Source organism: Peromyscus maniculatus, chromosome 2 (assembly GCF_049852395.1).
Source record: "Peromyscus maniculatus bairdii isolate BWxNUB_F1_BW_parent chromosome 2, HU_Pman_BW_mat_3.1, whole genome shotgun sequence".
Lineage (NCBI taxonomy): Eukaryota > Metazoa > Chordata > Mammalia > Rodentia > Cricetidae > Peromyscus > Peromyscus maniculatus.
In genome coordinates this window covers 29945642-29962641 of record NC_134853.1, presented here as the reverse complement: position 1 = coordinate 29962641, position 17000 = coordinate 29945642, and the positions used below count along the sequence as shown (strand labels likewise).

Here is a 17000-nt window from a genome sequence, read left to right as displayed (position 1 = left end):
GACCTTTTAAAAGAATAGAACGGTTAGCTGGGTATTTATACCCACCAGGTAATGCCTTGGATTAATAATTTGGAATACACTTCTCCATCTTGTTATGAATCTAATGAGTAAACAAAGGAAGTGTTGTTTTTTTTTGTTTGTTTTTGAATGCAGGATGCCTCTGCTGCTGTTGTTTAGAAAGAAATGACAAGTGTTTTTGATTTTTTTTTTTTTTTTTAATTTGAACATACTTGATGTTAAGTTGATGACTTCTGGATGGTGTTCCAAATTTTTAGTGTGGTATAATTCTACCTCTTTTGCTACAATGAGTAGATTGAGGTGTAAGTGCTCAGTTTTTACTTGCTGGCATCTTCTCATTGCTTATATTTGTGTCTAGGAACATTCAAAAGATGATGACAATCTGGATTCTTTGTTGGATAATGTAGTTGGACTGAAGCAGATGCTGGAGTCATCAGGTGATCCTTTGCCTCTCAGTGACCAGGATGTAGAGCCAGTACTGTCCGCTCCAGAATCCCTGCAGAATCTATTCAACAACAGGTAAAGGGAGCAGGGACTTGAGCTTTAGATTATTTAAATAACAACTGCTAGAATCTTGGTCAGCAAACTTTTTTTGTACAGTGTTTGTAGGCTTCCTATAGCCTCTTGCATATTTTATAGTGTTTTGTTGTTGTTTGTTTTGCTTTTTAAGAAAAAAAAATACACATACTGTGCCAGGCATACAGACTATAAAAACAGGTTGATAGAATAATATTGATTGATCCTGATCTCCGAGAACGTAGGACTTCTTTTTTGTGGTTGTTTATTTGGAAACAGGATTTCTTGCAGTGTAGGCTGGCTTAGAATTTGTGATTCTCCTGCCTCAGCCTTCTGACTACTGGAATGATAGGTATGACCCACCATACTCAGCTGAGGGTATCAATCTCTTAACTTTTGGAGCACTGTAGCCTTATTGAGCATCCAATGTAACATAGTCTCTATATTTAGAAATTTTAAATATTATCAGTTTCTGTTCAAACTCGTACAATGCTACTATCAACCTACCCTTTTGGAAATAAAACCAGGCTCTGTTTGATTTACTGAAAGCCCCAAGCCTGTTATAGTGGGACTTTTTTTTTTTTAAAGTTTTATTTATTCTCTCATATAATACATTTTGGCCACAGCTTCCCCTCCCTCCACTCCTCCCAGTTCCGTCCTTCCAACCTCTTCTCTCCCCCAGATTCATCTCCCTCTCCAACCCCCGTCTCCCCACCCCCCAGCCCTCCAGGAAAGAGCAGGCCTCTTGGGGACTTCAGCTGAACACAGTACAAGAAGATACAATAAGACCAGGCATAAACCCTCACATCAAGGCTGGGCGAGGCAATTTAGTAGGAGAGAAAGGGTCCTAAGAGCAGGTGAAAGAGTCAGAGACACCCCTGCTCCCACTGTCAGGAGCCCCCCCCAAAACACTAAGCTAGCAACCATAACATATGTGCAGAGGTCCTAGCACAGCCATGTGCAGGCTCCTCGGTGATTTCCGCTTCAGTCTCTGTGAGACCCCATGAACCCTGCTTAATTGATTCCCTGGACTGTGTTCTCATGGTCTTCTCCAACCTCTCTGGCTCCCACAGTTCCTCTGCCTCCTCTTCAGTGGGCTTCTCCGAACTCCCAGGGGAGGGACTTAATGGAGACCTCTAACTTGGACTCTCTCTCTGCCTAATGGTTGTTTGTGGTTCTCTGCATTTGCTATCAGCTGCTGGAGGAAGCTACTCTGATGAGGATTAAACTAGGCACTGATATATGAGTATAACAGAACATCATTAGAAATCATTTCATTGCTGTCCCTACCCCCAGTGGATTATTTTGAAACTTTGGTTTTTAAGGATACCTGATTCTTGAATAGGTTTTGGATGGATTAAAGGCTAATCTTATTAGTCCTCTGGAGAATAATAGTTTTAATTATGTCTTCTATAGCTTTTACTCTTTTAATCAAATGCTTTTCTCATATTCTAGGACTGCATATGTGCTAGCTGATGTCATGGATGATCAGTTGAAATCTATGTGGTTTACTCCATTTCAGGCTGAAGAGATTGATACAGACCTAGATTTGGTATGAAGGATTTTATTTCTAACTACTAGTAAAAGATGTTTCTGTTCGTTTCTTGGTGTATTGGTAGTATTCTAACAGTTTATATAATATACTCTTAAGGTCCATTTCAGGGCAGATTTGTGTTATCTCTGACACTCATGCACTTACTGAGATCTAGAACTCATTATTTTTCTACTGCCTGTTTTGTTTTCTTCAGTCTAGTTAGTAGTTTGTATTTTGAGATTGTGATGAGGGAAAAACATCACATTCTAGCACATGTCCTCTGAAGCACACGGTCTGTTTATGCTTCTGGGACACAGAGTGATGGATCTGACACAGAGCTGTTTGCTCCTCACTGGGTTCAAGAATGGAGTGGTGTGGCCTCTCCCCTGGGAGCTCGTAGAGTGTATTATAGTGTTAATGTAATTGATGTTCATAAGCATAGTGCTGAAGATTCCAGAGTGTAAAGACCGGCTGTTTGATGCTTCTCAGAGGGGTGTTTCTATAGAATTTTACCCACATCTTACTGCACTTGTATATTAGTTACTTTCTTTATCAGTGAAATCTACTAGTGTTCATCATGAACTGAAAGAACGAAATCATTTGTATTTAAGATATGTTTAGTGTATTGAGAGCTGCTTTTCCTTTAAGGAAAAAAATACAGATAACTAAAATTGCATTAAATGATTTATTTTTAGTCTAAATTTTTTAGTGATTCATTGGACCTGTGCTGTCCAGCCAGGCAGTGGTGGCGCACGCCTTTAATCCCAGCACTCAGGAAGTAGAGGTAGGCGGGTCTCTGTGAGTTTGAGGCCAGCCTGGTCTACAGCGTGAGTTCCAGGAAAGGCGCAAAGCTTCACAGAGAAACCCTGTCTCGAAAAACAAAAAAACAAACAAACAAAAACAAAACAAAACAAAAAAAAAAAAGAACTGTGCTTTCTAGTAAACTCTGTATAGGGGTAGAAATGCTCTGTGCTTTTTTGCCTTTGGTATAGTAGCCAGTAGCTTTGTGTTAGAAAATTAAAATTTAGGTAGTGTGACTGAAACACTGAATTTTGGTCAGGCATGGTGGCTTACACCTGTAATCTCGTCCTGAGAAGGCAGAGGCAGAACATCTGTGAGCTCAAGGCCAGTCTGGTCTATACAATGAGTTCCAAGCATGCCATGGTAAAAACCTGTCTCTTAACAAAAAGCACTGAATCTTATTATAGTTGAGTTTTAATTAATTCAAATTTAAATACTCACACATGGGAGCTGGAGAGATGGCTCAAGAATTAAGAGTACTTGTTGCTCTTGTAGAGGACTCACCTCTAGCACCTAGCACCCTATACAGTCCCTCACAACTACCTGTAACTCCAGTTCTAAGGGATCTAATGCCCCCTCCTGACCTCTGTGGGCACCAGGCATTCACATATGTGCAGGCAAAACACTCATACACGTATAATGTAAGTAAATAAACCTTAAAAAGAAAACCAAACCTCACATGTAGTTGAGGGCTAAGTTACTATATTGTGTAGTTGGAAGGTTCTGTCCTGCCCACCAGTTCCTGAATACCCAGCAGCTGCTTTGCAAATAATTGACTCAGAGGCTTAATATTTACTCATAAATGCTCAGCTGGTAGTTCAGGCTTATTCCTGACTAGCTCTTACACTTTAAGTTAACCCATAATTCTATTTATGTTTAGCCACGTGGCTTGGTACCTTTTCTCAGTAAGGCATTCTCATCTGGCTTCCTCTACGTTTGGCTGGTGACTCCTGACTCTATCCTTCCTTTCCCAGAATTCTCCTATTCTGGTCACCCCACCTATACTTTCTGCCTGGCTATTGGCCAATCAGCGTTAAACCAATATGAGTGACAAATCTTTACAATATACAAGAGCATTATCCCACAGCAATATTAGGCAGTATAATTTAAAAATATTTGTGTGAGAAGTTGTTCTTTTTCAGCTCACACTTGAAATTCCAGCACTAAGGAGACAGAGGCAGGATAAATGCTCCAAACCTGAAGCCAACCTGGACCACATAGTCCTTGCCAGGTCAGACTGGGCTATAGACAAAGACCTTGACAAACAAAACAAGCCAGGCTAGAGAGATGGCTCAGAGGTTAAAAACACTAGCTGTTCTCCTAGAGTTCATGAGTTCAATTCCCAGCAACAACATGGTGGCTCCCAACCATCTGTAATAAGATCTGGTGCCCTCTTCTGTCCTGCAGGGATGCGTGCAAGCAGAACACTGTATATACATAATAAATAAATAAATCTTAAAAACAAAACAAACAAACAAACAAACAAAAAAACAGGATAAAACCTAAGCTTCCCCTTTTGTATATGTATGTGTATAGTGGGAGTGTGTGTATGGGGGTGTGTGTGTGTGTGTGTGTGGCTTTTTCAAGACAGGGTTTCTCTGTGTAACCCTGACTGTCTTGGAACTCACTCTGTAGACCAGGCTGGCCTTGAGATCCGCTTGCTTGAGTGCTGAGATTAAAGGTAAATGCAACTTTGAGGAGGAATGCCGTAAACAGTTGAATTCCTAAGGCTTTCTGTTGTTAATACCAATGATGTTGTTTTCTGAAAAGATAGAGGTAGATTTATAATCAATTTACAGTGAGAGTGAAATAGAATTTGTAGGTAATGGCAGTTTCTGTTACACAAACTTAAATGGAATGTATTTTATTTTACATCTATGACTGCAGGTAAAGGTTGACTTGATTGAGCTCTCTGAAAAGTGCTGTAGTGACTTTGATTTGCACTCAGAATTAGAGCGCTCCTTTTTGTCAGAACCGTCATCTCCAGGAAGAACCAAGACGACCAAGGGATTTAAACTTGGGAAGCATAAGCATGAGACTTTCATAACTTCAAGGTAAAGTTCATTCCACGGAAGATCTTATTTTAAGATAGACACATATCTGTAGCCCCACCCACCCCCCCACCCCTGAGAGAGGGTTTCTCTGTGTAACATCCCTGGCTGTCCTGGAACTCTCTATTAACCATACTGGCCTCAAACTCAAACAGATGCTGCCTGCCTCTGCCTCTTGAGTGCTGGATTAAAGACGTGAGCACCTTGGCTGGCATAATTGTCGTAGAAGTTTTTAAAGTGAGTCGTTTGTCGGGGTATGCCTGGTGCGTTATGTTGTTCTTTTGTTGCTGTTGTTGCTGGGGTTTGAACCCAGGGCGTTGTACTTCCTGATTGCCCCGAGCTATCTTGCGCCCTCCTTGTCCTGTTCTTCCTTTGAGACAGAAGCAGATGGACGGATTGTTTAAAAATGTTAGTCCTATCAACAAACAAGCATACTTAGTTTGTTATATCAGAAAATAATATTCCTGGAATAGTTCCTGTAACTGGAAGCAACAAACAATGAAACTCCATTTTTAGGATTGTAAAGATGGATTCTAACATAACATTTTCACTGGAAATCTGAAAAAGAAAATTCTCCCATAGAGTGCTTTTGTCTTAACAGTGGAAAATCTGAATACATTGAACCTGCCAAGCGAGCTCATGTTGTGCCACCACCAAGAGGTCGGGGCCGGGGCGGATTTGGACAGGGCATACGGCCCCATGACATTTTCCGCCAGAGGAAACAGAACACAAGCAGGCCACCGTCTATGCATGTGGATGACTTTGTAGCAGCTGAAAGTAAAGAAGTGGTCCCTCAGGATGGAATACCCCAGCCGAAACGGCCGCTCAAAGTGTCCCAGAAGATCTCCTCTCGGGGTGGATTTTCAGGCAATCGAGGAGGGCGGGGCGCTTTCCACAGTCAGAACAGGTTTTTCACACCGCCTGCTTCAAAAGGTAACTGTCTGTTGTGTCTCCTTGTGGTCTGAGGGATGGAGAGTAGCTATGTGACCAGATAGAAGAGGTTCAGAGAACATTGCTCCCTTCAGTTATGCAGTTAGGCCCTCTGTTACTGTTTGCAGAGAGCTACTGAATAGGGGTAAAAATGAAACAAATCTCTCTTGTTTACTTCCCTTTGATAGGTTGTGCTTTAGTTTTTGGTTCCTTCCTTCCTTCCTTCCTTCCTTCCTTCCTTCCTTCCTTCCTTCCTTCCTTCCTTCCTTCCTTCCTTCCTCCCTCCCTCCCTCCCTCCCTCCCTCCCTCCCTCCCTTCCTTTTTTTTTCCTCTCGACACAAGGTTTCTCTGGCAATGTATCCCTGGCTATCTTGCAACTTGCTTTGTAGACCTAACTAGCCTCAAACTCAGAGAGATCCACCTGCCTCTGCCTCCTGAGTGCTGGGATTAAAGGTGTGCACCACCAGCACCTGGCCTTTTTTCCTTCCTTCCTTCCTTCCTTCCTTCCTTCCTTCCTTCCTTCCTTCCTTCCTTCCTTCCTTCCTTCCTTCCTTCCTTCCTTTCTTTTCTTTTTACTATTTTTTTTTTTTTACATTAGAAAAAAATTTTTTTTTTGAGTCAGCGTCTCACTTTGTACCTTTGACTGGTCTGAAACACATTATGTAGACCAGGTTGGTCTTGAACTCAGAGATCTCCTGAGTCCTGGGATTAAAGGAATGCATCACCACACCAACTTGAAAACATTTTAATATATTTTATTTCTGTGGGTGTTTTGCTTGCATATGTGTCTGTGCACCACATGTGTGTCTGTTGCTCAACGAGGCCAGAAGAGGGCATTGGATTCCCTGAAACTGGAGTTACATGGGTGTGAACCACCATGTAGGTGCTGGGAATGGAACCCTGTCCTCTAGAAGAGCAGCCAGTGCATTTAACCCTGAGCTATCTCTCTAGCCCTTATGTAGAAGTAACCGTCTTATTAAATAAGAAACACAGAGCCAATGTAAAAATAAAAGCCCAAGAGGTCAGAGCTAAGAGCCTTACCCTTCCTGCTTCAGCGATCCTCTTCAGCCAAGAGAGACCTACTTCCTGTGTGTTTGTCTTTATATAGACTTTCTGTTCTGCCTTCTCATTGGTTGTAAACCCAACCACATGACCGCCTCGTCACGGCCTGTCTGTATAGACCTCCAGGTCTTCTGTGGTTGGTATTGAGATTAAAGGCATGTGTCTCCAATGCTGGCTGTATCTTTGAACACACAGAGATCTACCTAGCTCTACCTACCAAGTGCTGGGATTAAAGGCGTGCACCACGAACACCCAGCTCCGCTGTGGCTTACTATTAGCTCTGACCCCCAGGCAACTTTATTTATTAACATACAAATAAAATCACATTTCAGTACAAATAAAATATCATCATACCCTTACAATGAAAATTTTATGTATTCTCCTGAGTAATATACAGATACCATTTTCACAATTATACCTCTTAACATTTTGGTAAGATTGCTCTGTATAGTTCATCTCCTGCTTTTCTTACTTAGTTTCTTGTCTTTTTGTTTTGCATGCATCTGTGGTATGTATGGGTACATGTATGTGGATAAGGGTAAGGTTGATATTGGTTGTCTTCCTCAAATATTCTCCACCTTATATATTGACACAGAACCTTTCACTTGACTCCGGGACTTGCTGATTCAGCTAGTCTAGCTAGCCAGCATGACCTAGGGTTCCCCTATCACTGCCTCTCAAGTGCTGGCATTACAAGTGGCTATCTATGCTTGCCCACCATTTATGTGTGTGTTAGGGATCCAGACTCAGTTCCTCATGCTTTTGTAGCCTGCTCTTTTCCCCTCTGAGCCTTCTCCCTGACTCTCTACATTCTTCTGAGACAGGTTGTTGCTATGTAGTTCAAGCTAGCCTGGAACTCATAGTCCTGCCGGCCTTCCTCTTCCCAATGCTAACCTTGTACAGTGCTGGGCATACACTACCATACATGGTTTATGTGTTTTTCTCCTTTTTTAAAACCAGTTTTATTTGTGTGTATGTGTCGTGTGTGTGTGTGTGTGTGTTTTGTACACATGCACATATGTGTATACGCATGCTTACAGAGTCCAGAGTAGGCCAGCATTGCATCTCTTGGAACCAGGGCATTTATGAGCTGCCCAGCATGGGTGCTGGTATTTGAAGTCTGGTCCTCATGATTGAACCACAAGTGTTTTTACCTGCTGAGCCGTTTCTCCGGCCCCTATATTTTCTTTTAATGTTGTATTTGGTTTATTTTAAATTGTCTTGAATTTAGAAACTGATTATACTTACAGATATTACTCCTTTGTTGTTATTGTTTTGTTTTTATACAAAGTTTTGCTATTTAGCAAGATTCATCCCAAACTTGTGATCCTCTTGCTTCAGCAAGTACTGGAATTACAGGCATATACCATGACATTGGCTTCAGAGATTAGTCTCTTATCCTCCCCTCCCTCCCTCCCTCCCTCCCTCCCTCCCTCCCTCCCTCCCTCCCTCCCTCCCTCCCTCCCTCCCTCCCCCTTCTGCTTTCCTTCTCTCTTGCTGTCTCATTCTCCCTCCTTTCCACTTCCCTCTCTCCTCTCTTTCACACTCTATTTTATTTGAGACAGGGTCTTAGGTATCCTTTATGTATTATATGTATGGAAGCTGGCTTCAAATTCAGTATGTAGTCAAGGAAATCTTGTCGTCTTTACCTCAAGAGTGTTGGGATGACAAGCTACCACAACCCAGCCATATTCTTTACTGGTGAACTGATAGCATGTTTTCATATCTGCTGAGTTAGGAGGGTATGAATGAAGAGTTTGTATTGATAGCAATCATGTATACACAGGACATCAGGAACTGTTCTCTGTAGTTGGAAGTTTCCTGTGTCCCATTTGGTCCTGCAGCTGCTCAGACCCAAGTAAACACACAGAGGCTTATATTATTTACAAACTGTATGGTCTGTGGCAGGCCTCTTGCTAGCTAGCTCTTATATCTTAAATTAGCCCATAACTATTAATCTGTGTATCGCCACATGTTCCATAGCTTTACCTGCGTCCCATTACATGAGGCTCCTTTGGTGGTGCTGGGCGGGATGGTGTCTCTTCCCTTTTGCCTTTCTTCTTCCTGTCTATCTGCTTGTATTTCCTGCCTGCCTCTAAGATGCCTTGCCATAGGCCGATACAGCTTTATTTATCAACCAACACATATTCACAGCATACAGAAAGACATCCCACAGCAGTTCTCAGAACTCCATCTAGTGCTCTTGCGTCAACCCCAAGGTGTAGTTTTATTAGACCCACTTTAAAGAAGACAATGTAAGGGACAGAACTGCTGTTTGAACATGACAGTCTGGCACTTGTAGCCACCTGCTTTTAACCATGTGAGATGCTGTTCAGCATACAGACTTTCAGCTTCTGTTCCACCACTGGTGTGATGCTGAGTTCCCTGTAACCTCCACACTCAGAAGATGAAGGCAGGAAGACTGCAATTTGAAGCTGGTTTGGGCTATGACATGGCAAGACCCTTTCTCAGAAATCCCCCAGCAACAGAAACAATCCAAGTTTGAAATCAGTTTTGATTGTGTGTTTGTGTTTAGGGAACTACAGCCGTCGGGAAGGAACCAGAGGCTCTAGTTGGAGTGCTCAGAACACTCCTCGAGGAAATTACAATGAAAGTCGTGGAGGCCAGAGCAATTTTAACCGGGGTCCTCTGCCACCGTTACGGCCACTCAGTTCTACAGGTACGTGCTCCTGCCCACCTGTTCCTGCTGAGCGCCCTTCTCTTCAGCTTGTGAGGGCCATTTGCTTCTGTTGTGGGAGAGACTGTCTTAGAGTTAGGTTTCTATCAGGGAATGAAAGTTAACTGTTAGCATAAGTAATGTCTCATGATGATAGGGTATATTTAAAAATAAACCAGTTGTTATGGTGCCTTTTTAATTGCAAACTGTTTTGATAGCATCGTATGGTAGATACTGTTCAGTGTACAGTATTATAAGCATAGAATCTTTTCTACATTACTACTCAGGTTTGGGATTCTTGTCAAAAGTAGCTTTGGTTTTAAATGAGCATTCTAAAAATGAGTTCTTTAAAAAGGTTGTGTGTGTAGGTGTGGGTATAGGGGTGTGTGGGTAGGTGTGGGTATAGGGGTGTATGTGTATAGGGATGTGTGTGCAGAGGGGTGTGACTGTGTTTGTGTAAGCACCTGAGGAGGCTGAGGAAGGCACTGGATCCCTGGAGCTGGAGTCACCTGACAGTGCTGAGCAGGCATGGAGGGCAGTCCTCTGAAAGAACAGCAATGCTCTTACCCACTGGGTTATCTCGCCGGCTCTAAAATGAGTTTATTTGGGATCTGATTCTCAAGAACCACAGCCCGCCTGTTTAAAAGTATAAGCACTGATACAACAGGAAAAGAAAGGATGGTTGAACTAAGTGGTCTTTTTTCTTTCCTAGGCTACCGCCCGAGTCCCCGGGACCGTGCTTCTAGAGGCCGTGGGGGGCTCGGGCCTTCCTGGGCTGGCACCAATAGCGGCAGCGGAGGCTCAAGAGGGAAGTTTGTTAGCGGAGGCAGTGGGAGAGGTCGCCATGTGCGCTCCTTTACTCGGTAGACTTGGGAGCACCCCAAGTGAGTGGACATTTCATGAGGACAAAAAAAGACATTGAAGGACCAATTTAGACTTAGCAGTTATATCTGGAGACATCTGAGAGAATATTTTTATCTGAAGAAAGCAGATTTTGTTTGATACTTAACGAGATTTCAATAAAAATCCAAACTTTGTATGTATGTTTGTATATATTTTTCCCATTTTTATATGGTATTTATTTAGAAAATTTGTAGGTAGAAAGAGAAAAAAAACTAAATGACTTGTTTTGTATTTTTCTTGCTTATACAACGGATATTCCCAAGCTTTCTTAGCCTGTGACACCCTGTAGTGATTCAGTCATTTCTCAGTGTCCCCAGCCAGAAGCACCCGCCAGGTCCAAACAGCCGAGGACTTGGCCCTGCCACCACTGGTTCTGGACGCTGCTCGATGCCTCACCCTGGACCAGCAGCCGTTCCTGGCCAGCTTTCTCGAGCAGTGCTGCTCATCAAACTGCTGACCGCTGTTGCAGAGGTGTGCTGTCGTGGGAGTCACGCAATGTTCTCCAGTGCTGAAAATGTGAACTACCTCAGATCAGGAGTTTGTGTGGTGTCCGGCAGAGGTGCTGTCGTCACCTGAGAAGTGGAAACACTGTGGCGCTCGTGCTTTAACAAGGTGCCCACCACGCAGTTGAGGAATCACAGCTGTCCAGAGAAGGGAAACACTTCTTCAACTTTGGACCTACTGTTGCTGTGTTAGTACATAGCTGTTTAAAGTCTAAGATTGGGCGTGTCCTAATATGGTTATTTTGGGAATCAGAAGCATCTACTTTATATTCAGAAATAAAACTTTTAACTTTGACAAAGGAGCCATATTTCCCCCAAGGTATGTCTTAATTCATTGAGCCTATACAAATGGCATAAAATATAGAGTTCTCTTAAACAAAAATAAGTGTATGAGTCTCATTCCTTCCTAACAGTCCTGTTTTGGGAATTACTTGTGAGTAAATTTAATATCTGTTTATTAGGAATAAAGGGCCTTGAAAAGCTCAGCTTTAGAGTTTGAAGGTTTAGCTTATTGGTAAAAGTGCTTGCCTAGCATGTGTGATTAATCACTAGGAGTGTGTGTGTCTGTGTGTACCCATGCACGTGCATGAAAAGTTCAGATGTGAAGATTTTGACACTTAAGTGCAAGTTGATGAAAATCTTAATGAATGCCTGGAACAATGCAAGCTCTTAGTCTGCTCACACTGCTATAATAAAAGACAATGGTCCAGGTGGCTTAAATAATGAAAATCTCACAGTTCTTAGAAGACCGAGGTTAGGCCTTTGGTGTAACCATGTTCTGGTGAGGCTCTCCTTGCAGATTTTCACATGGTCTTTCTACAGCACATAGGTGAGGACCTCTTCTGTCATAGAAGGTATTAAGAATTAGCCAGCCAGTTTTTTTGTTTGTTTGTAGTTTTCGAGACAGGGTTTCTCTGTGTAGCTTTGCGCCTTTTCCTGGAACTCACTCTGTAAACCAGTGAGCCTGGTTTTAAATTCTGTTTCTACCCATCTGAGTCAAATACTGTAGCTTTCTGCACCTGTGGCATCAGGCTGTTACCTCTTTTGCTGGGTTGTAGAATGAGTGATAAATCCATAAAGGGTCTTGAATTCTTTTCTCCTTTATCTAAGCCTTGCACTTATGATGTTTTCAGTTCACATCAGTTTGCATCTACACTGTGATGGTTAGAGTTGTAGACTTTAGAATCAAATGGGAGATGGGTCTCTGGACAAGCCGTTGGGGGATCATCGTAATTAATTACACTGCAGTGGGAACACCTGCCTAGTGTGGATGGCACCTTTCCCGGGATGGGATCCTAGACCACCTAAGGGGAGAAAGGGAGCCAAGCAATAGCAGGCTACTTAGAACTTAACTAGTATAGAGCAGGATTAATTCACCATATGGAAATGGGATTCTAAAAACCTAGCATTGTGATTTGTAATTTCAAAAATGAATCAGATGAAGGTGGGGAGGCAGGGAGGGACTTGTCTTGTACATTTAGGTCTATGTATAATCACATTTCTCAAAAATGAGTAATCGTGAGTGTATTTTGGTACAATGGATGTATATGTTGTTTGTATATACTTTGTACATTAGACATTTCAGGGGTGTTATTTGGTATTTAGAATTAGAACTACAGAGTATCTCTGAAGACAAAGTTTATTTCATTTGTAGCACAAGTAGAGGATAGGATCGTTTATATTTATTCCATAAAAATAGAAAAGACAAATGTCGATGGGCTTTATTTTAATACTTGCTGCAGGACGGTGGTGGCACACACCTTTAATCTCAGCACTCAGGAGGCAGAGGCAGGTGGATCTCTTGAGTTTGAGGCCAGCCTGGTCTACAGAGTGAGTTCCAGGACCAGGGTTACACAGAGAAACCCTGTCTCGAAAACACAAATAAAAAAAGTTACTGGTAATAATCAGTGAGTTTCAAACAATAGGAAGTTTAGTTAGGTTAGTTTTATTGCTTTTTGCAAAAGTTTAGGAAAACCTACAGAGTGAGATCAAGACCTAGAACACATTATCTGAGCATGGCCCGTAGTCCATGTGCCTCAGTTCAGCTCTTAAGATTAAAGCAAGATACCACCTTTTTTATGCTTTATGTATTTGTTGCTATTGTGTGTCTGTGTGCTATATGGGGAGAGGGGGCATGTATGCCATGGCACATCTGTAGGTCAGAGGACAGCTGTAGAGCTCACTGTTGATGTGGGCTCTGGGGTCAGACCCCGGTGTGGAGAGCTCTTTACCCACTGAGCCGTCTCGCTGGCCCCAATGCAGAGTTGACTTCTGCCCTCAGGAAATGTACAATAGAGGAAAGACAATGACTGTGTAAACAGTGTCCTTAAAGAGAGTAGTAATGAAGTTGTCAGTGTATGAGTACGAAATGACCCACAATTCTTAAATTACCCAGCAGTATATTCCACTCTAATTTTATTATGGGTGTTTTACAGTAGCTACTTTCACACTATCTAAATAGATAAAATGGGAGGGATTCTTGATGTCACACTTTTATTTTGTTTTTGTTTTTTTTTTTTTTTTTTTCGAGACAGCGTTTCTCTGCGTAGCTTTGCGCCTTTCCTGGAGCTCACTTGGTAGCCCAGGCTGGCCTCGAACTCACAGAGATCCGCCTGTCTCTGCCTCCCGAGTGCTGGGATTAAAGGCGTGCGCCACCACCGCCCGGCGATGTCACACTTTTATAATGTTAGACTAAGTAACAACTTTTTTTGGAACTACTTTAAATTAAAGCTAAAGTGAAAATAAACAAAGTTTTTAGTTTCATGAATTTAGAAGTAGGTATGGTGATACACATTTTTAATCTCAGCATTTGGGAAGCAGAGGCAAGCAGATCTCTGTGAGTTCCAGACTAGCTAGAGGTATAGTGAGATCCTGTCTCAAACAAAAAGCAAAAAAGTTAAAAGAACAAACAACTTTACATGGTGGGCGTGGTGGCAAACAGTTAATTCTCGTGCATTCAAAAGGCAGAGACAGATAAGTGAGTTCGAGGCCAGCCTGATCTACATAGTTAGTTTCAGGCCAGTTAGGGTAACATAGTGGGACCCTGTATCAAATTAAAAATTTTTTAAAAAGCCAGGTGTTGGTGACACACACCTTTAATTACAGCACTTGGGAGACAGAGGCAGGCAGATCTCTGTGAGTTCAAGGCCAGCCTGGTCTACAGAGCGAGTTCCAGGACAGGCTCCAAAGCTACACAGGGAAACCCTGTTTCAAAAAACAAAACCAAATAATAATAATGAGCAAGATGTTAAGGGGTTATATGAGTGTAATCTAGAGAAACGATGCAGGCTGAAGTACTAGCAGAGGCTGTGGCGTAGAGTGAACGGAGGGCCAGGGGAGAACCAGGGAGATCGGCAGGCGACACTGGGGACACGGGGACATGGGGAGAAGTGGGTGCCAGCGGCCACACAGCTCTTGAGTCTCCACTGATTTGTGGGAGGACTGAAGCAGAGCAGGATTTGTTTCTCAGAATTAGAGTTTTGACCGGGTGGTGATAGCACACGCCTTTAATCCCAGCACTTGTGAGGTAGAGGAGGCGGATCTCTGTGAGTTCGAGGCCAGCCTGGTCTACAGAGTGAGTTCCAAGACAGACGGGGCTACACAGAGAAACAACCCTGTCTTGAAAAGCCAAAAAAAAAAAAAAAGAAAAAAGAAAAAATTTTATGGTAAAAAGGAATTATAGTTGTAATCATTTTCTTAATAAAAAAATGTGTATATGTGAGTATTGTGCACTCAAGTACAGGTGTCTAAGAAGGTCAGAGGTCGGGGATCCTCCAGGAGTTGGAGATACAGGCAGTTGTGATCTACTCTGTGTTGGTTCTGAGAACCAAACTCGTGTCCTTTAAAGTTTAGAGCAGCAAGCACTTTTAACCACAGAGCAATCCCTCCAGCCCTCTCCTTATTAGAAAACTACATTAAACTTGTTTTGTATGTGTTCGTGTGTGTGTGTGTGTGTGTGTGTGTGTGTGTGTGTGTGTGTGTGTGTGTTGGTCAAAGAACAGCATTTGGGAGGCAGTTCTCTCTACCATTTGGGTCTCGGGAATTGAACTCGGATTGTCTGTCTTGGTGGTAGCACCTTTACCTCCTGAGCTGCCTGTCTGGCCCTCTCCTGATTTTTTGACATAGGGTCTCTTGCTGAACTTGGGGCTCACTGATTTGGCAAGACTTGCTGGCCAGTGAGCTCCAGGGATCTTAGTGTCTCTAGCACTAGGATTCCATGTGTGTATCCCTATGCCTACCTGAATTTATGTGGGTGCTAGGGATCCAAACTCAGGTCCTCATGGTTATGTGGCAAGCACTTTGCCAACTATCTGAGCCATCTTCCAAGTCTGTGAAATGTAAGCTTTGACAAATTGATTATTGTTGGTGTGTCATACATTTGGGATTTTTTTAAAAAAAAATAATTTATTTAATTTTATTTTATGTGCATTTGTGTGAAGGTGTCAGATCTCCTGGAACGGGAGTTACAGACAGTTGTGAGTTGCCATGTGGGTGCTGGGAATTGAACCTGAGTCCTCTGGAAGAGCAGCCAATGCTCCTAACCCCTGAGTCATCTTTCCAGCTCCACATTTGGGGTTTTAAAATAAATTTTTGCATAGTTTTCATTTTAAAGCAAAATAAAATATTAAAATGCAGGTATTTTGTTTTGCATTGCTTCCCCTGCCCCACCCCCACCCCCGCACCCCAACAGGGTCTTGCTTTGCAGGCTGGCCTGCCCTCTAACTTGGAATCCTGCCTTCCAAGTGCTGGGATTACCACTGTGTTTAACAAACACCACACACACACACAGACACACACACACACACACCAGAACAACTACAAAACCAAATCAGAACAACAACCCAGCTTTTACAAAATGTTCTCAAGGTAGTAGATCATGATAAGGAACCAGAGTTGGCGAACTGCTTGTTCTGTGGTGGCTCTAGCTAAGAAAAGCTTTGGGAGAACTGTGGGATTGCTTTGAACTAAAGCAACCTGATAGCGCCCTTAAGTCTGCAGCTGCTTGAAGTTGCCTTCTCTAGGGATGCTGCTGCTAGATGACTGAAAGCTCTGGAATGATACAGTTGCTATTTACTCTGGCTAAATATGTGATCTGAATAATTCCAGAAGCATGAGAAATTATAAAAAGGTATTAGTAACTTTTTTCCCCCTGAAACTGATTTTGGTGAAAATTTGACGAAATTAGTAGCTGAGGAGAGCTCTGTGCCAGTCCTGGTTTTGTGATTCATTAACGTACTGTGTGATATAAACAAACAATCATCTGAAGCTTTCTAGAAATACACATTCTGTAATATAAAACTGCTAATAATGTATTTACTGAGAGGAAGTATGACTCAGAAGAGACACATTACAGGTATTTATGGTGATGTAAAACTTAGCAGCTAGGAACCGAATGTGGTGGCTAAGAGACAGATGGGCGGCACGAAGACACAAAAAGGAGATGTCCAGGTCCCCAGCCAGTAGAAGTGTGGAGCTGTGACACTGGGGTTGGTTAACCCGCTGACAAATATTGCCAGTAACTAAGGAGGAGGTGCAGGGAGCACAGGCATTAGATTGGGTTTCCTATAGCACAATAGTCAATGGATATGTATGATGTATTTGAAATAACTAGAGCCAGGCATAGTGGCTGAGGCAGGAGGATTGCAAGTTCAAGGCTTGCCTGGGTAACCTAGTACAGCTCTGTTGAAAATGGGTATTAAATCACTCTTGTTGCCCGGTTAAGAAGCTGGTTGTTCTAGGCCAGCCACAGCCTGAAAGAGTCACACGCCCCGCATCTCACCCCAGCTCTCTTCCCAGAACAGAAGTAAGCAGTGTGTGCTGTGCTTTTACAGCCTCTGGTTTTTGTTCTTACCCAGTACCTGGCTCCTCCACTCCTCTTGTCAACATAGGCTGTCCCAAACTAATCAGGTGGTGTCAGACTCACACACACACACACATACACACACACACACACACACACACACACACACACACACACACACACACAAACACACACTCCCTAATTT

At 42.7% G+C, this 17000-nt stretch overlaps 1 protein-coding gene across 5 annotated transcripts in view; it reads left to right on the top strand.

Annotated features, from left to right (window-relative positions):
* Positions 1-11380, top strand: part of Virma (vir like m6A methyltransferase associated) — a 73358-nt gene extending 61978 nt beyond the window's left edge. For 4 of the 5 annotated variants that reach the window (XM_006974937.4, XM_076563888.1, XM_015993835.3 and 1 more), the window contains 6 exons: positions 377-537; positions 1990-2086; positions 4757-4923; positions 5522-5853; positions 9449-9592; positions 10302-11380. In XM_006974937.4, the coding sequence (XP_006974999.2) occupies positions 377-537; positions 1990-2086; positions 4757-4923; positions 5522-5853; positions 9449-9592; positions 10302-10456 (1056 nt within the window). In that variant the 3' untranslated portion in view covers positions 10457-11380. The remainder of the gene's footprint in view (positions 1-376; positions 538-1989; positions 2087-4756; positions 4924-5521; positions 5854-9448; positions 9593-10301) is intronic. The other variant, XM_076563890.1, reaches the window with a different exon arrangement.
* Positions 11381-17000: the final 5620 nt, after the last annotated feature.